The following is a 21186-nucleotide window of genomic DNA, read 5'->3' as shown; positions in this document are numbered from 1 at the left end:
TCTGGGATGGCACTATACCACTGGCAAGAGATAAGTTAAAAATATGTTGAATTGGTTCAACAATCAAGTATATCACCTGCTTTATTACTCTACTATCGATTTCATCAAAGCCAGGACTACAATTTCCTTTTAACTCTTTGCAAATTTGTAAAATCTCGCTTGTAGATACAGGATTTAAAAATAGATTTTTAGAAATTGGATTGTTCATAAATTCGGTATAATTATTCCCACCATCATCAATAGAGTCATTAATTCTATTTCCAATATTAACAAAATAATTATTAAACTCATTTACGATAGTTGGGGTATCATCGATTATTTGGTCATCGATAGTAAACGAATCCGAGGGAATTTTGTTTTTATTATTTCTGCATAGAATATTATTTATCAAGGACCAGGTTTTCTTCGAGTTACCTTTCAAGCTTTGAAATTTCAAGTAATAATATTCTCTTTTCGCTCGTCGCAATCGCGAATTAAGCTCATTACGAGATATTTTATACAAGTCCTTATTTTTATTTGTTGGATTCTTCTTGAACTTCTTAAACAATTTGTTCTTCTTTTTTATAGAATTTAATAAATCTTTGGTAACCCATGGTTTTCTTATGCCTGTCTTCCTTGAAAAGGTTTTGGTAACTTTAGGAAAACATTCATTGTACTTTTCACAAAACAAGTGAAGAAACATATCATACGCTTTATCGGCATGACTTTGGGAATAAATGCAAGCCCAGTCTATATCTCGCAAAGCGCTGCTAAACTTTGTTATATTATTACAATTGACCTCACGGATTGAAAATGTCTCTTTATTATTGGAACTGTTTTTTGTGAAAGGGAAATACTTTATACTGAATACAGGGAAATGGTCACTGATATCATTGACAAATATTCCAGACTTGATTGTATTGTCTATAACATTGGTCATGATGTTGTCTATTAAACTTGCGGAGTCTTTAGTCACGCGAGTCGGTTTATCAATCAGTGGATATAGTCCAGTAGAAAGTATCAAATTTATAAAAGCATCTGTATAAGCACTATTATGAGAATCTAAAATATCAATGTTATAATCTCCCATTATATATAAGGGTTTATTCTGAGTATATGGTTCATTAATCATGGATTCAAAGTAAGTTAGGAAATTTTGGATATTACTTTTTGGCTGTCTGTATATAATTTCAATTATACTATGTTTAGGTGAATTGGTTTCTATCTCTATGCGAAGGCTATCAACACCCTCACATGTGTGATTCTGGTCTAGCACTTTGAACTTCAAATCATCTCGTATAAATCATCTCGTACAATGCCATTCATGACAAAGAACAACCAAGAAGTCTTTGTCGAAAGTTGGTGAATCTAAATAGTTTTGTCCTAGACTCCGATCAAACGACATAATTTGCATTTTTATCGTCACCTCTGCATGTAACATGGGACGAACTGGTGTTCCGGATAACCCATTTTCGACAAAGACCTCTTAACTGTAAATACATTTACTGCGGTTTTGAATCCCCCGTACGTCGCGAAACGTATAAACCACTAGGGAAACTACTTTCAAATCCCAAAAGGAGACGGACAAGCCTACTGCAGTGAAAGAGATCAAAGTCACCTATACCTGCCCCCTCCTCGATTCCTCCAAAAACATTATGCGAGGGAAGGTAGCAATCTTAAGCAAAAAAAAATATTCACAAGATTCAGTCATGTCAATGGCACATGTATATAATGTACATGATGTATAATGATGTAGTATTTTATGAAAAGCGTAGCAATAACCATACACGGTCATTCAGCGTGATGATACTGCCAATAAAGTTCATAGTCCATCGATCTACATGCATTGATAAATTTCAGCCCAATGTGGGCCCTTTTGTGTACATAACCTAACCTCTCTCATGCAGAAAAATATGAATAAAATCTAATATCGACCGATCGTTGAACTTTAACAGTATTTGGTTTGAAATAAAGCCATGCATCATTATCTAATGGGAATCACTTTACAATAAATGACTAGTGGATGGACCGATCATCCACACCTGGTCGAAGGAATGAGCGCCTAAACGAAGAAGCCGAAATAGAAGAACAATCAAGTTACCTGAGGAAGCTTACCCTGGCACTGGGGACGTCCATCGATATACATTGTGAGGCGCACTTCTTGTGTTGGATTGCATAGCTCAGTACTGTAAGGTGAGCACAGGAATATTTTGTATAATCTGTCTCTGTGTCTTTCAAATATAAAGATATGGATTTATATATGACTTATGCCGGTACTACTCATTACTCGGTCTGTATGTACTGCAATTATATAAGTCGTCAAGCGAAACTGGAGCACCTAGCTAATCTGATAAGCTCCTAATTTTGTTGATATCAGCACACACACAATACACACCACCTTACATTTTCAAATTTAGCTTATGTTTAATTTAGCAGTCATGTGCATATATGCGCAACTCATTTGCTATGCAAATGAGAGAGTCGACGGATGTCCCTCACTCACTGTTTTTTTTTATAAAGTATTGTTTGCATATTATTATTCAATATTTCAATTTTAACATATTTGACAATAATGACCTCAAGCCATAGGTCATCTGGTTGCTTGCTTACAAGCATTCATGCTTTCTTAGCAATCAGGTAAAAAAAAATCACCAACAATCACCAACTTGACTGAACCACAGAATGTTAAAACAATGGGAATTCCATATGTTCAAGGAGGAATAAAACTTCAGAAGACTCAACCTGCCCGAAACTTCGAGTAACTCTCTTCACTTCATCCTGCTACACTCAAACCATCTCATCTCTTTCCATGTATAAATACCAATCCCAGCATTGTTCTTTCTTACAAGAAACTTGTGTGGTTAATTCTAAGATTCATAATCATAATTATAACACACGGCAGAGACATTATTCAACAACCCTTTGTGCTAGAATTAATGCTATACGTTGAAATCATTCAGAACAAATTGTGTTAAAGAATGGAATATGTATCCTGCTGACAGTGGCGTACCGTGGGTCATGGCAGGGGGGGGCACCAGCAAAAATGTCGAGTCACTTATGGAGCTCGCGAAACGCGCTCAGTAGTCAGGCATACTGACCTAATAGAGACGTTTTAAGGACATGCAGTGCCATTAAACGGATGTGTATCTCACTGATTAAATAATGCGAACGCGAGCTGAAAATTTCTGATATTCAGACCTAAAAAGGGACATTATAAGCATTTTTTGTAATCATGATACGTACCTGCCTTGCTAAACAAACAATGCGAGCGCGAAACACGAGCTGAAATTTTGGATAATTATATTGACCCAAACAGGGAATATATTTTAGGAATCCATTAAGAGTATACATATTTCAGCAAAGTCATCTAATGCTAGTATCATCCTTTGCTGATTTTGTTAGAATTAAATATAAACACGTTTAGCACTTTTTGTAGACATGGTAATCATGATTATCATATTACCCATCCCACTAATCAAATACTGCGAGCGCGAACATTTAGGAAATTCAGACCTGAAGAGGGGCATCCTAAGGCTTGTTTGCAGGAATTCACTAAGACCATACCTATTACACTAACCAAATGATGCGAGCGCTTGAAAATTTTTGATATTGTGATCAGAAAAATGGACATTTTAAGGACTGATTTAAGAATTCATGAAGAGCAGACATCTCACCAATCAACTAATGCGAATGTTAGCACGTACAGGAAATGTTTTATATTAAGACCTTAAATGGGGCAATCACTTTAAGTAGTCATGAAAAAGAAGCAAACGTCACTACATGAAATAATTATAACTCGAATTGCGAGGAAATATATTTGGTGTACAGTATATTGATTTGAAAACGGGAGGTTTTAGTACAACAGGATTATATATCTCGTTAAACGGTCTATGTGAGCACCAGAAACAATAAAGACATAGGCCCTGAGCAAATAATGTTTCATAATGCTATGAAAAGTGCTTCTTATGTAATATGATATAATTATAATACAATAAAACATTTATGATGAACATAATTTCTTCTTTCCCCCACTACGTTTCTCTTCCTTTCTCCCTCTTTTTCTCCTTTTCCCGTTTTTTTTTTTTGGGGGGGGGGCAGCCGATGGGGGGCACGTGCAGCCGATTGGGCCCCCCGGTAGTTACGCCACTGCCTGCTGATATAAGAAGTAGCAGTACCCTAGCTGTCTCGATTTAAGAAATTATGTCATAAATACCTACTTGATAAATTTACGACTAGTTGTTAGTTGCACCTGGGAGTGACAATTATTGACATGTTTGTAGTGTGAATGTGTGTGAGTGTGCGAATGCTTGCGTGTGGGTAATGTTCCTGTTGTGATCTTTTAAGTACCTTGTAATTTTTATTATTATTTTTTTTTCGCATAGTTGTCCCATGTTTAAGTAAAATATCATATGCAGGGGCCCCTGATTACAAGCTGTGCTTCTTTGGGGTCCCAAACCTGTCATTTTCATCAGTTCTTTGTAATGTAACCATTTTGTTTGTACTTTTGTTTTGTACTTCGTACTGTTTGACTGGTTTGAATAAATTCAATTCATTTCGAGCTATATTCAGCTCGTCTCACTCACTTTCAAGAAAAGAATACTTCTAATTTCCTCTTTTCATCCTATCTCGTCTTTCAATTTCAATCTTTCTGCCTGTATTTCTTTCCCTTCTTCACATTACACATGGTGAACCGTAAACCTTCTCCACGAATAAAACTTTGTTGCACATGACAATTTCATATTTTCATATAATAAAGTACAAATGAAATAGTGAGCGAGTGGCATCATCAGTCCCTTCATTTGCATACAGACCCGGATGATTATTGTCATAACTCTCTTTTTTTAAGATTCGATTTCAATGTCACTGTTATGCTTGTTTGATTTATCTCTTCTTATTTGAATCAACAGTTCGTTGGGATGGACTTGTCTCTTAAAAGATATGTTTTTAATAATCATAGGGAGCTTTTTTAAGAGACCATTAAGGCGGAGTGAGGTAGAGTTTCAGCATGCGCAGAAGGAGCATTCTATTTGGTTTTAATAGTTTTAATACTCGTTATTTTTTTACTATCAAAATGTTTTCAGTCTATACTTTCAGCTATTTAGATTCCCGTTCTGTTCTCAAAGTTCATTCTGATGCTCCTGGGGTCCGTTGCAGAAAGAGTTTTGTTTAAACGCAAGTAAAAAAATCAATCGCAAGTCAAAAATGCGCGTTGTTGATTGTTGAAAATCAAGTTGCGCATGATTTTTGGAGTTGCGATTGATTGCAACTCTTTCTGCAACGGGCTCCTGGATAGTTAAATAACAAAGATGGGTCTATGATTCTCTTCCAATTTAGAAAATAATATGGCACCAAAGATTACGCTGATCACGGGTTGCTCGTCGGGCATTGGTTTAGCTACAGCTGTAAAGCTTGCCCGGGATGCAGCGAAAGGGTACGTGGTCTACGCTACAATGAGAAACCTTGCCAAGAGGAATGAGTTGGAGAAGGCTGCTGAGAATGTACTCAATACTACGCTATTCGTTCTCGAGATCGATGTAACGAAACACGACACGATTACGACTGCGATCAGTACTGTGATAGAGAAACACGGTCGTTTGGATATTCTAGGTGAATATTTAAAGAGAATTTATAATGCAATACAAAGCTCACATAAACCACATCCCTGTGCACTGAACGCTATTCCTTCTCAATAATCAAATGCATATTTCATTAGATTTAAATACTCATGATTGATTTATCTTTAAAGTTCACTATTTGTATTTCACTATTTTGATATTTCCCCTATCGATTATAGATTGTGTTTTGGGTGAAACTGTTGATAATTTTATGCACATTGAAATTCACAATATCATGATAAATTTTAAGATGACGGTTACCTATTCTTATTGTTGCTTGGCAACCGTCGCGACACGTTGGGATGCATAACGGCTCACGTTTATTTTCTTGACTGTAGCCTATATTCCGTCAGTACGAAAGAGGGCAGTATACCTTAGCTGTGACCTTTTTTTAATGAATTTGCGAATGACGATATAACGGTGTTTATTTGGTCACAACGCGTCATGGATAATCATGGTGACACGAAACGTTGGGATACAGCCTAATTGCCAAAGATCAGCTCAATTGGTGTGGCTCAGTCACTAAGCCAATCCTGCAGTCGAGTTCATATAGACACTTGTTCGAGTCTCGCCTAGAACGATATTACAAAGTGTTTTTTTTTTAATTAAAAGTTGAGGCAAGACTCTAAAAATAAGGTCAAATATTTTCAGTCTGATTCAAAGCCTCTAAAACGGCTGGCGGGCCTGTGAACGCATTGGGGAAAATCCGGGACTGTAGGCCTACACAGCAGCATCCACCGGTAAAATGTTTCTTCATCGTTGCTCAGACTTAAGGGTCAAGTCCACTCCAGAAAATTGTTTATTTGAATTGATAGAGAAAAATTAAACCAACCTAACGCTACAAATTTCATCGAAATAGGATGTAAAATAAGAAAGTTATGACATTCTTAAATTTCGCTTATTTTTCACAAAACAGTTAAACGCACAACTCAGCGATAAGCGAATGAGAGAGTCGATAGTGTCCTTCACTCACTATTTCTTTTGTTTTTTGTTTATTGTTTGAATAATACAATATTTCAATTTTAGTAGATTTAACAATAAGGACCAACTTAACCTAAATATGAACTGTTGAAATGATGGTAATTCCACATGTTCAGGGTGAAACAAAACTTTGTTTAACTTGACAAGGAGGAGAATTCATATTTCAGATAATAAAGTACAAAAGAAACAGTGAGTGGGAGACGTCATCAGTCTGCCAATTTGCATACCGACCAGGATGTGCATATAACTGTTTTGTGAAATTAAGCAAAACTTAAAAATGTTATAACTTTCTTATTTTACATCCGATTTTGATGAAATGTCCAGTGTTTTTCTTGTTGGATTTTTCTCCTTTTTTCAAAATCAACTTTTTGTTGGGGTGGACTTGTCCTTTAACTATATACCAAAACTGTGTAACATACTAAGGATTTACTGCTCGGCTGAGAGAATATTGGTCTATAAAAGCACTGTCAGCTCATCGTTTAATTCAATAATCTCTCTTTGAAAATGCTATGACAAATCTTGAATCATATTTATTCTCACAACTGTGAAATTATTTTATATCAGTCAACAATTCTGGAGTGGGTATTTATGGTCTTCTCGAAAACACTACCTTCGATCAGATCAGGATGGTCATGGAAACAAACTTCTTTGGAGCAGTGAAGTTGACCCAGGAAGTGATTCCTGTCATGAAGAAGCAGAGGTCAGGTCGTATAATCAACATCAGCAGTACCTGCGGTATATTCGGTAAGTTCGTGGAGCTCAGATCAAAATTGAAAAAAAAAGGAATGATAAAAGGAAAAGCGAGAATAACAGATTTCGGATTATGATCTGGGCCCCGTTGCAGAAAGCGTTGCAATCAATCGCAACTCTAAAAATCATGTGCAACTTGAATTTCAACCAATCAACAGCGCGCATTTGGGACTTGCGGTTGATTTTTTTACTTGCGTTTAAACGCAACTCTTTCTGCAACGGACCCCTGATGATAAAGGCTCATTTCAACCATCCCCGTGTATCGTATCACCTGATATATTTCAATAGAATATACATTATATTTCAATAATGTATTATTCTTTAATGTCCTTACATTATTCATGAAAAGTCAGTCAATATTTACAATTGAGTGTAGTTTTTTTAGAGTACAAAAAAAGGGCTCCGCTTTGTTTGATATCCACACGTTCCAGGACCCCTGTTGTCTGGGGCTTATGACTGTGCTATCAATATTAATCATAATTGTCCATTGAAAATTAAAGACTTTTTTTATTTCATTTTCTTCTAAGGTATCCCTTACATGGAGATCTACTGTGCCTCTAAATATGCAATGGAGGGGTTTTCCGAGAGTCTTGCCGCGACCCTGAGACCTTACAATATTTGGTAAGAGCCTCAATTAGCCGAGAACGACAGCACAGATTTTATTTCAAATACAGGCTTTTTTCTCGTATCAGATCATGAAAAATAGTACTTTGTTGTTTCAAGGATAGAGATTAATAAAAAGATAGAAATTGCTTTCTTCAGAGGGGAAAATGCTTTGTTCAAGTTCACTTATGATCATGTCTGAATTATAGATATAGATCCTAAAAGGTAAAATCGCCCTTATTAATTATACTAGATCGTGTGAATTAATCGAACGGTAAGGCAAATTTTTTCTCATCAAAGGAAAATGACGACTATACCATGCGTATAAAGTAAACTGCTAAAGACGAAATGAAATGGCGATTATGAGGTACTTTGACAAGGTGCGACTGAAGAGGGGGGGGGGGGGGGCATTACTCTGCCCTTACCTGGAGCGCCACAGGTAAAAACTCCGGTGTTGATTTAACACCAGTTCGGAATCCGATGTCCACACCAGAGAGGTGTGAAACAACACCAGTTTGGTTTTGGTATAACACCAGATGGGTGTTTATACAATACCAATTAGTATTAAAACAACATCGTTTTGATTCCAAACTGGTGCTGTTTCAATACTACTCTGTTGTGGACATATATAGATTCCGGGCTGGTGTTAAATCAACACCGGAGTTTTTGCAGTGCAGCTTCTACGTCATATCAAACATTGTACAAGGGAGCTTTTGCATCGAGACGGACAATGCTTTCAAAAAAACAGAAAAATTGTACTGTCAAATGTCCTTCATGACAATGGGCAACCAAGAAGTCTTTGTCGAAAAATCGTGAATTACTTGAACAGCAGTTTCGTTGACTCTAGACAAACGTAATGAAATTATTTGCAATTATTCGTCAGCTCCGAAACTTAAGGACAAAAGTGTTGTTCCGGTTGGACCTCCCAAGCTGTTCATTGTCATTTGACTGGCTTTTCAATACATTTACTGTGTGCTTGATTCTTTCTGCTTCCCGATTGCGAATCTTGTTCAGACTGACATTTCATCATCTTGACTTTAATTTATTTGATACGTTTGTCTCTTATTTTTTGGCATCCGCCATGTTTCCTCTTTCGAACTTACAGGGTGACGACTATTCAACCTGGTCCCGTCCATACCAAGTTTGGGGAGAACATCTCGGTCAATAATCTTTCGACTTCTGACACTCCACGTCAACTTGACCCTAGCGACCTGTTTCGACGATCAGCCGAGAAAAGCTCTTCAGTTCTTAAGCAATCGGGAGAGTTCGATGATAATCCACAGAAACCTGACGACATAGCTGATGTTATCCACAAGGCAATAACAGAGGATAGGCCTCATTTCCAATATCCGACTAGTGAATTTCGCATCAAATACGCGGCCAAGAAGTTCGTCAACCCATCTAACGATGCGATGGTCGACTACTTTGCCGACGCGTGTACCCCATGAGAAACACTAAAAGTAAATTATCATTTCATATCTAAATAACATAGCTTTTATGCAGCTAAGATATTACATAATATAGTTATTACATTGCATAAATGCATATCGACTTCATTCTCCGCACAAAGGTACTTTATTCATTCATTAACTTGTTTATCTGCAAAATTGTAACGTTTATAAAAGTAGAAAAACCAAAATATATTTCAAAAGAAAAATAAATGATCAGATAATTGGATTGATATATGATAATGCTAAATGCCATTACGTCATGTACAAAATATATTTAAAAAAAGAATAGTGGCCAACTTCTCACTCTATTCTTGTACCTTTATACTTCCTATTCATCCGCCATCGTGGTTATTGAATTGTCATTGCATTTATATTGTCATATAAGTTGCATATTGAGCTAACTCTACCTCATGAATATAAAGCACCCATCCATCCTATCAGGGCATTCTCCCCTTTTTCTTTTTTTTTCTTCGAGGGGGGGGTGGGGATATTTTAGGACGGGTTGTTTTGTCCTATACAAACTATATTTTTTTGATAACTTCGTATTTATTTTGTGAGTATTATTTATCATTTATTTTTTTTTTCTCATTTGATTACATGTATCTGTATTTGTATTTTGTTATTGGTTGTGTTATCTTTTTTGAGGGACCCACATTGTACAAGCATTGCTTTTTAGTGGGTCCCTCCATTTCCATCTTAATTTAATTTCTATTGAAAAATAGTATACTTAGTTAAAACCTCCAATGTGTTGCCCAAATTATGTGTTTTTTCACAACATGTGTATTATTATTTTTGTTTCTCTGCAACGGATACAAATACTTATGTTATGGTATACAACTTGTTTTTGTTTGATGGAAGTGAAATAAATAAAATTGAAAATTGAAATTGAAATACATACATACATATATATATATATATATATATATATATATATATATATATATATACAGTATATATATATATATATATACATATCTCTTAGCTTTTCTGTGTATTTTTTTCTCATCTCTTATTTCAAAATCTTCTGGATATTTTATGTTTGATTGAAAAATAAACACAATATAAAAATTCATGATTTGATATTTTCTTTTAGTCATGAGAAATTCATGCAAAGAGAGCAAAGAAAAAAAATATAATCAAGTATAAAGAAAGAGAACCAATTAAAGTTAGGATGAGAGAGTATAGAGAAGAGCGTTTCGCAAAAAGGAGGAGAGTTTAGAGAAGTTTAGAGCTAAGGGGGATGAGCCAGAAAGTGAAAATTGGAGAGATTGATAGGACACGAGAAAGTGTGTTATAACTCGCGCCACTCCGTTCATTCTCAACACAACTTTTAGAGAATGAGGGAGGGGAGGGGGCTTTGCGTCTCTCCGCGCTGTAACACTTCGAGATATTATAAGCCTTTTATTATTTTATTTTTTTTAAATTCATTTCAACTTTAAATGTAACGTAACAGGGTTTTAGCTCCTTGCACTATAATTTCGCTCTCTCACTTTCCCCTGGTTTGCATTTTCATTCATTATCACTATCTGTTTTCCTTATCCAATATCAACATGGACTGGTGTTAAAACTGACACCAACTGGTGTTAATAGAGGACAACACCCTGAGGTGTTAAAATTACACCCTAGAGATTGAACATGACACCAATGAGTGTAAATGTAACAACCAAAGGTGTTGTAATAACACATATAGGTGTAAAGCTAACACCACCAATTTAATGCCGGTGTAAAAGAACTCAGTGGTGTGGTCCTCTATGTACACCGGTTAACACCACAGTTTTTGCTGTGTATGTCTCCTCTCTTTCCACGTGCTCTCCAATCCCTCTCTATAATCTGTTTCATGCATTCGCCTATGAATTAATCTCTCTCTCGATTACCCATGAAACAGATCAATGCGGACATGACTAGAAATTAACCGAGAACATTTGTTTTAATCACAAACCCATTCACAATTATGATTGATAATTGACTCAAAGTTAGATGCAGGTCTTTCATAAAAGACGCTATAAATGGATATGTTACGCATGGATGATTACAAAAATTAGGAGAAGAAACCGACAAGATATTATTTTTTTTTGTTTGAGGGGGAAAGCTGGTACTGAACTTGTTGATATGACACTTATTTTCAGGTTGACACATCAGTTATGGTCTGTTTCCTGGGACACGTACACGGTTTAGTTAAGAGCTGAAATAACGTGGGAAATTGGTGTCATGAATAAAAAATGGGAAAGAGTGGGAGAGGGGTCCATATGGCCCCTAAACCCCTCCCAATCGCCAGTTTACACTCATATAAGCCCTACGTGTTTAAGTGGGTTGAGAATCATGCATGGAGCCATATGCGTGAACTAGTGTATCATTCGTACAATATGCCAACTTATGGACGTATATTAATCAGTGAATTAATAACTAAATATAACCGAATTTCCGATGAATTTTCCCCGTTGATCTAGAAGAATGGACAGCTTTTTATCACGTTTATCTCACTTCCCGTTATTCCTTATTTCGTCTGTAATAATAAATGTCACAACATATAGAATTATTACGTTAAACTCTTTTTTCATAATATATATATATATAAAATTAAATTGAAATGTATCAAGTTCAGTGAAAGTGCTCGATGTTTTAAGTGAAGCAGAACGTTATAGGAATTTTCCTCACCTCTCATACTTATATAGGCCTAATACTGGCAGTACATAAATTTGTAATGTAAGCACATCGCATAAACATGAATATGATATAAAAACAAATACACCGTAGAAAAACAGAATTTTTGACATGGTTCTTTTCGAATTTCTAGTTTTTACCGGGCTTGATTTCTTACATACCGAATTTATTACATAAAGATTTTAAGTCTATGTAAGGATAAGAAAATAATAACAAACTCTTTTTTTTTAAATAGCACGATTTGAAAACACGATTAAGTTAGTTTATTTATGCTCCTACAATCTATCTCCTGTGTGACATTAGTCATGCATGGATGAAGAGACATAAACGTTTAACACAAAACCCCTCACTTTTCAAAGTGGCGCCTTCAATTTCTTATGCAAAAATGAGGAACAGTAAATTAGAGTACCACTTTGGTCCACTGATTTATTCAAGTGAACTCACTAAACGAATATTACACCTCCACGTGTTAAAAAAATAATAAAGATGTACAGGTAAATAGAAAATCATTGCGTAGCTCGGGTGTCAAAATTTTCCGTGCAATTTAAGCGCTCTGAGTGAGATCATTCGGTATTACGCATGTCATGACACTCCAATTATGTATCTAGATGGTATGCCTACTTACCTAGCTCGATCGCAAAATGGTCCATGGTCCAATCCCCAAAGAAGGAGACACTTCGAGTACTCTAAAACATTAATAAGAAAGAAAATAAAGCAGACCAAATTAGGGATACGACCATGCGCGCGTGTGCGTGTGGTGGTTCGTTAATACAGTGCGTATAAAAAAACGGGACAGATTTGAAAAGTCTACACAAAATTTGTTTCAAAATATTATATCTATATTTTGATATTAATAGATGCTCTGCGATCTTATCTTTGAATGCCATTTAAAAAAATACATTTTGTTCATGCTTGAACGAACACGGGACGTGTTTGTCGGGGGCTCACAAAGAGGCTTGCGCCTAGATGGCAGAAATGACAAATTTGATGATTAGACTTTTGGCTAATCAGCAAACTTTCTCTTTCTCTTTTCATTATCTTTGTCATAATTTTCGAAGAATGCTGTCAAATTTCATTTATGAATTTATGTATTTACCTGAATTATTTTGTTTATCATTCAAACTGCTTTTACCTTTGTATTTTCCTTCATAAGTAAGAAAAGAAGACTTTTTGTCAACCCAAGTGAGAATAATTGCATTATTAATTGAGAGAATTTGTAATCATTCAAATCCTTTTATTAAGTGAAACAAATTATGTTATGGTACCTATAAAAGACATGAATCCTATTTCCAATAATCCTTCACCAAGTTTAATTATGTCCTTGACAGGACAAACAGGAAAGGATTCATGTCTTTCAATGGCAATGGTGTATTGAGTCAATTTTGAAGGAGCAATATTTGGCAGATCAGGTGAAATGTATCAAAAAGTTGTGAAGCGAGCAAGCAAAAAATTTCCACTTTTTCATTAAAATATCAAATTTCAATTTCTATGTTTTTCTTTCCACTTTTTTGGTCATATTTTTCTTAATTGGTGGGGGGAGCAGCACCCCGAGCCCCCAGCCATCAGTATGCCACTGTTCAAAGGCACCATGGCCTTTGTAGCACACAATGAAAGGATTTGAAAAAGAAACACGCTCGAACTTCGGTTAAAAAAAAAATGTTCTTGCCTATAAAGAAGGAATATTCAAACCTAAAAGAGAACACATTATAAAGGAACAACAACAGAAATATTCAAGCAAATTAGTAGATTTGGAAATGAATTTTGACAAAATAATTCGAAAGATAATAAAAATGTTAAGAGGAAGTCTGCTGATTAGCAAGAAGTCCGACCATCATATTTATCATTTGATGCCATTTTGGCGCAAGCCTCCTTTTTAACCCCAGAAAAAAACATTCCGTGTTCGCTCAAGCATGAACGAAACTAATTTTTTTAAATAACATTTGAAGGATAAGACCCAAGAGCACCTATTGACACCAAAATATAGAGATCATAATTTGAAACAAAAAAATTATAGACTTTTTCAAATCTGTCCCGTTTTTTTTATACGCACTGTATAAACAAATAGAAAAACTGAAACAAGACGTCAATAAAAATCTGTACCTACTCAAGAGAATCCGACCATTCATAACTAAACATACAGCACTGATATTTTATAGGAGTTTAATACAAAGCAAATTTGATTACTGTGATATAATTTGGGGCAACTTAGGAAAAGTTTTGAGTGATGATTTACAAAGAATTCAAAATAGAACCCTCCGTTGTGTATTAGACATGGATTGGATGTACCCATTCGAACATATATTTCAAGAATTAGAAATTAAAAGATTGATAGAAAGAAGAAATGTACGCACATTATAAACAATGTACAAGATAATGCATGGTATGCTGCCAGACAGTATTCTTAAGCAATTTATTTTAAGTGATTGTAACTACATGCTAAGATCATCGTCTCTAAAAATAAAATTACCCTTAGTTAAAAGCAATTATAAGAAAAAGAAGTTTACAGTACAGGGGGCCAGAAGCTGGAACGCACTACCTAATGACTTAAAAGTAACTAGTTTCAACATATTTAGATTGGACGTCAGAGTGATGTAAACATGTTTGTTTTGTTTGTTTGTTTTCTTTGTAATATTGATGATATTTTAATTGTATATTTATTTCGTATTATGTATCTTGATAATTGTATAATGTGATTTTAATATGTATGTATTGACGTTCAGAAGAACAGCCATTGGCTGAAGTTCGTTAACCGTGTTGAAGTAAAATAAAATGAAATGAAAATGAAATATTTTTACTGTTTACTAGCTGTGGAGCATGAGTACAATAATCAGTATGCCTTCTAATAACCATTTTATGTTGGTATGTAGATATGATGTGAGGGGGTAAACTAGCAATTCGTCTACTACCATTCCGTCCATATGGTCTACCTTCATTTTGTCTAGTTTCCGTCAAAATTTCGTCTACCACCCATTTCGTCCAGTCACCATTTCGTCCAATAGCCATTTCGTCTAATCAGTAGTTCGTCTATAACCATTTCGTCTACAACCATTTCGTCTACCGCCTATTTAGTTTAGTTCCATTTAGGCTATGCCAACTCGTCAATTAATCCAATTCGGTCAATGTTCATTTAGTCCAATTGCCCGCATGTCGGCTGATATCAGTTGGTCCAATATCCAAATCGCCTACATATCAACTCGTCCAATTGCCATTTCGTCCACCACCCATTAGGTCCAATAATCAGTTCGTCTAACAACCAAATCGTCTAATAACCAATCATGATAACTAGTCCTACTATCCGGGAATGAAATGATGCGTCACCTATACAGCCCCCCCCCCCCCCACGACTCTCTCTCTCTCTATATATATCACATTATGCACACAAAAGGGGGAAATATAGTGGTTTAAAACGATAAAATTGAGGTAGGGTCCTTTGATTTGGAACATTTCCTCCTTTCTTTTTTTAACAAGTGCACACCTAAAACTGATAATCATCATTCATCATAATTACAATGACAATAATGATAAATAATAATAGTGATAATAGTAATGAATAATGATAGAACTAATAGTAATGAATAAGAATGGTAATATAATAATAAAGACGATAACATCTATTGGCGGCACAAAAGCGAGAAAAAAAGTAAGAAAGGAGGGAAGAAAAGGGAATAGGTAAAATGAGAGGAAGAAGACAGGTGAATAAAACGTAAGGGTAATTAGACCAGGAAAATATAAATTCTTCCATATCATAAATATTTCGCTAGATCGTGCCTGTTCGGTGAGATACATTATCTTGTGTAATTAACATTTTTCTAAAATGTAGCTTAAAATAATGTACAATTATATACATAAGACTAACCAAACAACAGGTGTAAATTAATAACAAATCACAAGAGCAACAGGAGTCGAGTCAGCAATACACAGGCACCGAAAACGTAGGGCTGCTAGTAGTAGACTATATTTATGATTGTAGACGAAATGAATATTGGACGAAATGATGATTTGGCCGAGATGGCAATTGGACCAAATTATTTTTAGACGAAATGATTTGAATTTATTTTAAATCCTTTAGAGTGTCTCCCCTACATCCAACATGCACACACATCCACCCACACATGGTTTATTGCCATTTCGTCTACTGCTATTTTGTCCACTCACCACATGGTCTAATTTCATTTCGTCTACCATCAGTTGGTCCACTATCCACATCGTCCAATTACCATTTCGTCCAATTACTATTTATATAAGACAGTTGGCCTTATAACCATTTCGACTATAATTAATCTTTTGGTCTAATAGCCATTTGGTCTACTTGCATTTTTTGCCAATTGGTCCAGTAGTCACTTTGTTGGACGAAATGGTAATTGGACGATGTGGATAGTGGACCGACTGATGGTAGACGAATCGGCTGTGGATAGTGAACAGCCGAATGTTGGATTTATTTTAAATCTTTAGGATTAACTTTCAAACCTCAAAACATTTGAAATCAAATCTACAAGCTAACTATATACAAAATTCGGCTGGTCACTTTTCACAGCCGATGTGGATTTATTTTAAATCCTTGGAATTTGGAGTGCATAATCTGACCCGATTAGGTAAATCACCCCCCCCCCCGAAAAAAGTAGAAAAAAAGAAAAGAAAACTAAGAAGAAGATGAAGATGAAGAAGAAAGGAGAAAGATGATGATGATTTAGACATTCTTGCAGGATCCTTGTTTCCAATAAATGAATTAAAAACCCTAATGAAGAGAAAGTAAAACGAATTTCGAAAATAAACGCGTGCTGAAACAGAAGTAGGCCAACCTACCACTGTTAGGATCCTCGATTATATCCTGGCTCAGTATTGCATCTTCACATGTAACACAAGTTGCAATCGCAAGCACAATCAGCAGAACACCGATTGTGAGTTTTGCTGCCATGATTTTTTTCTTTCTCTCTGAAACAAAGATATATATATAAAGAATTCATGAACACCAAATGATTATAAACAATGATTATCATAGCAATGGTTTGAGATTATAGTTTCAAAGGTTCGATGAAAAACTCTAGAAAATTATCCCATTTGACAAATGAAAAAAGCACATAAAAAATCATATATCATTGAATAGGCAAATCACTTACCTCAAACGTCAGATGTTGTCAGGTCGAAGGAAAATAATGTCTTCTCATCCGCCGACTTCAATGCTAAAAGAGTGTCGAAATCACAGCCTTTATCCAGTTTTAGGACCGCCCGTATACTTTTTCACATTATTATTCGTATAACCACATTCATTTAATTCCAATTCCAAAGAATAATTTTCTGGTAAACCTCTTACAGTGCATACCATCAAATATTCTGCCAATTTCTATGAAAATGTATTTCCGTCGCACTTTTTTTAATCACTGAAACATACGTTAAATTCACTTTCGATTTTTTTTTTATTGTTCAGAAAGTCTTTACTTCACAGATTCTCAAACACGAGATTTTTCTTTTGTTAAGTGGAAAGGAAACTCACATTCTTGATTTCCTGAACCAGCAACTCCAAGCATTTAGTTCCTGATCTCAATATTTCTCTCTTTTCAGATATCAAACCAAGTTGATTCCTTTTTTCTTTAAGGTCTTTTCAGGGTAATAAATTACCCAAAATGTATACAAATATTTATATCTTAGTGAAAATGCTGTCTTAGTCTTAATTCATAATGAATTTTGGGATATATAGGCTCCCTGTACAGAGTGCAAGACAGACAACAGTCCATGAAGGAGGCATAGTGAAACAAGACATACTCCAGCGGAACCAACGAAACAGAAACTGATTATTTTGGTCTACGGATTGGGGTAAATGTTTCAGGGTGAATAAATGCGAGAATGGTGTGATTAAATGATGTAACCCTTAAACGTCCCGATTTTATCTTCCTTGTAAGTATCACATTATTCTAATAAAACATGGGGTCATTATCATTGTTTGGAGTGATTGAGAGATAAGGATGGATAAAATACTTCTAAGACTTGTTCACCATACCACTTCTTTCATTCAACATGTAATTCAGATTTGTCTTTATGAAATGTATAAAACTAAATATTGCAAACATTCAAACAGAACAATGGTACTTTTAAAGGGGAATAAAACCATGTGAATAGAATTGCTTGTGTGAAACACAAAAATCAAAGAAAGAAATCAATGAGTTTGAGAACGATTGTACAAATAAGAAATTTATGAGCATTCAAAATAAAGTTGAGACCAATCGTAAGGACATCCTCCCGCTGACATTGGGTCCAATAATATTGGAGAGTTGTACTAGTGTGACGTCACACTAGTACAATTTCCCAATCACTTTTCTATAAATTGTACTGTAATTCTATCTGTAGATCAGTGGGTGTTTTTTCCCCACGGAAGGACGTGTAACATAGGTTTCATGAAATATCATGGGAAGAGTTTATACTATCATTAGAATGAGCACAAATTAATGTTTTGTGTTATATTTTCAGAGTACAAATTAAAAGGGAGAGTTGTACTTGCGTGACATCACAAACAACCTAGACTACATTGCCAATAGGAGGACCTCCATAGCATTAGTGACTTCAAAATTCAAGTGCCCATAAAGTCATTGTGTGTCCAATTGTTCTCAAAATGTTTTGTTGTTCTTATATATACTCTTATATATACTTTGATTTTTTTGTTTTTGGCACTAGTTAATTTATTTCAAGGGTTTCATTCACCAATAATATCAAAGACAAAACAAAATTCACACTGTAATACCAGCATTGAACTTTCACTTTTACTGTATTCATCAAATGCACAAAAATAACATTTTACAATATTAAGCATTTCAATGAAGACATCATATCCACATCATGACTTAGTATTCAAATCTTGTTCAATTAAAACCAAGAATCAATGAAACAAATGGTTTCATTAAGGGTGGGGTGATTTTCAATTTTTATTTAACCAAGATCCTTCAAGCTGGAAACATGCACAAACTCATCCTGGAGATGGTTGCAGACTGTACTATGTATCATGGTATTCTAGCAATTTTTTTTTCTAAAATGATTTCCTAGATGCACAAGCATGGAAAAAAGATCACATTCATTGATTCAATCAACCCAAAACTCTATTAATGCCATGTTAAGGAGCTGGGAGCAAAAAATATATTCCCAAAATAGTAGTATGAAAGAACACTATCATATACAATAGAACTATCATATACAGACTAATATGTTAGAATGCCCATCTTTTAAACATCATAAATATTTCTTGTAACTAGATCACTATTTTGAAACAGAAAGGATGCAATCAATTCGAGAATTTACACATGTATATGGTAAAACCGTGTAGTGGTAAGTTACAACTGATCATTGGATTGATCTCTTGAGTGGTGATAGATTAATGTTAGCTATAGTAAATCAGTTCACCCTCCTTATTTGCAAAAAGCAAATCGGCAAATCAATAGCAAAGTTAGAATTACTTGCAAAAAATATGATGATTGCTTCTTTTGGGGGGAACCCAAATACATTTGCATCTGATCCTAGGTTTCTTAAACCATCCCATAAGTGTTACAAGGCACAGTGAATTAAACATGCTGAACTATATCAATACTACTCGCCTAACAATTATTGCCATGTTGTCAAACAATTTGCAGTACAGTCTGACTTCAATTTTGTCAAGACTTCCACCATAAATACAGTTTCTGGGTTTAGCAAGAGAGAAGCAAGATAAGCACATGACTTGGATACTTGGTTTTCCAACAATGATAAAATCAACAAGAGCTAAAACTAGGTGGACACCTTTTGGCATCCATGCCAAATGATCAGGATTTAATTCACATCCATATAATGTCTTCTCTGCAAGCATTGCCATGCATATTGCACACCAAAAAGGCAGGCAATGCTTTGCCCTAGGCTATAATAGGAATACACTAGTAAAAATTGAGGTTTAGGTTTCAGGGCCATTTCATAACTACTCACAAGTGGAACACAATCAGACAAAATACTTGTATATGAGGACTTTAATAATATACAACAATATCATCTCTTGCCTATTCAAAGGCACACTACATATTACCCCGGCTTTAGCTCAAGCTGCCTTTCAGTGCTCATGCATTCAAGGAATTAATCCTGCCGGGTACCCATTCACATCAACTGCCTTCAATGCAGCACAATGTGTATCTATTTCTTGCTGAAGGAAATTAATTACACCTCATCTGGGATTCGAACCCTTGGCGGACTATTACAAAGAGAGTCAAAAGCACCAGACCATGACAACCCTCCACATCATAGGATTTGATCAATAGAGAAAAACTAGGAAACATTTTGATGTTTCATTTGCAAAGAACATCGTTTTTGCAAAGAACACCGTTAACACCACACTTTAGCGCACTGCATACACACAAAAGCGCCCTGAGCAGGACGCATAACTGAATTGCATGAGGGCATTACTGCACCAATACGGTGCACGGAAATGTTTTGCCAGGGGATTTCTTGCACCAACACAGTGATTTCATGAAACAAAAAATAAATGATTTTCACTATTTGCTATAAGCTACTCAAATCCTTGCCTCTGATTGGCTGGGAGAAAGTGAAAATCCCTGAAGAGACTCGTGAAATGAAACACTTCCTGGATGTCTCCTCACCATGTGATCCAGGATAGAAACCAGACTCTTTGATATGTAATAACCCGTCCATGACAGGGAATCATTTCAATTCTTATCAGTTTTCCTTCATCAAATTGGCAACGACGGTATAGCCCTTTTGCCCCTATATAGTTTCTGACACAAAAATACATCTAAAAGTTGCCATTTTGCATCGGATGACAGGGATTAGAAGATTAAATTATATGTACAATGCCAATTTAGGATTTGTAATAATTAAATTCCTTTAATCTGTTGCTGAATAAACTAAGATTTCTGAAAAAAAATAGAAGCAAAAATATGTCAACGACTGATTGAGTTGGTTTATAATCTAACCAAAGATGCTGATGCAATTAAAACAGGTAAAATATGTGCAATAAATATCACTCCTCTTATTCAAGTATTTTGGATGATTTAGGCATGCCTAAATAAATGAGAAAACAGGCATTAATTAATCCTCAAGCCCATGCTTCTCAGATAAGACCACACTTTCTTATCACATATTTTCGGTGGATGATGCACATTAAAAAAAATATATATTCAAGG

The 21186-nt window shown here is 35.2% G+C and overlaps 1 protein-coding gene and 1 long non-coding RNA gene across 2 annotated transcripts; one reads left to right on the top strand and one right to left on the bottom strand.

The window, feature by feature from the left end:
- Positions 1 to 1797: 1797 nt before the first annotated feature.
- LOC121423023 (retinol dehydrogenase 8-like) lies at positions 1798 to 9866 on the top strand. Its single transcript, XM_041618293.1, has 5 exons — positions 1798 to 2172; positions 5314 to 5586; positions 7140 to 7319; positions 7853 to 7946; positions 9034 to 9866. Exons 2-5 carry the CDS (start codon positions 5322 to 5324, stop codon positions 9374 to 9376), a joined length of 882 nt encoding a protein of 293 aa, XP_041474227.1. The 5' UTR covers positions 1798 to 2172; positions 5314 to 5321; the 3' UTR covers positions 9377 to 9866.
- Positions 9867 to 11288: 1422 nt separating this feature from the next.
- LOC121423114 lies at positions 11289 to 16972 on the bottom strand. Its single transcript, XR_005971235.1, has 3 exons — positions 16844 to 16972; positions 12666 to 12726; positions 11289 to 11882 (listed from the first exon to the last, which is right to left on the bottom strand). It is a non-coding gene; the product is annotated as an uncharacterized LOC121423114 (long non-coding RNA).
- Positions 16973 to 21186: the final 4214 nt, after the last annotated feature.

The sequence above is a fragment of the Lytechinus variegatus genome, chromosome 10 (genome assembly GCF_018143015.1).
Source record: "Lytechinus variegatus isolate NC3 chromosome 10, Lvar_3.0, whole genome shotgun sequence".
In the NCBI taxonomy this organism is placed as follows: Eukaryota; Metazoa; Echinodermata; class Echinoidea; order Temnopleuroida; family Toxopneustidae; genus Lytechinus; species Lytechinus variegatus.
This window is presented reverse-complemented; position numbering and strand designations above follow the sequence as displayed.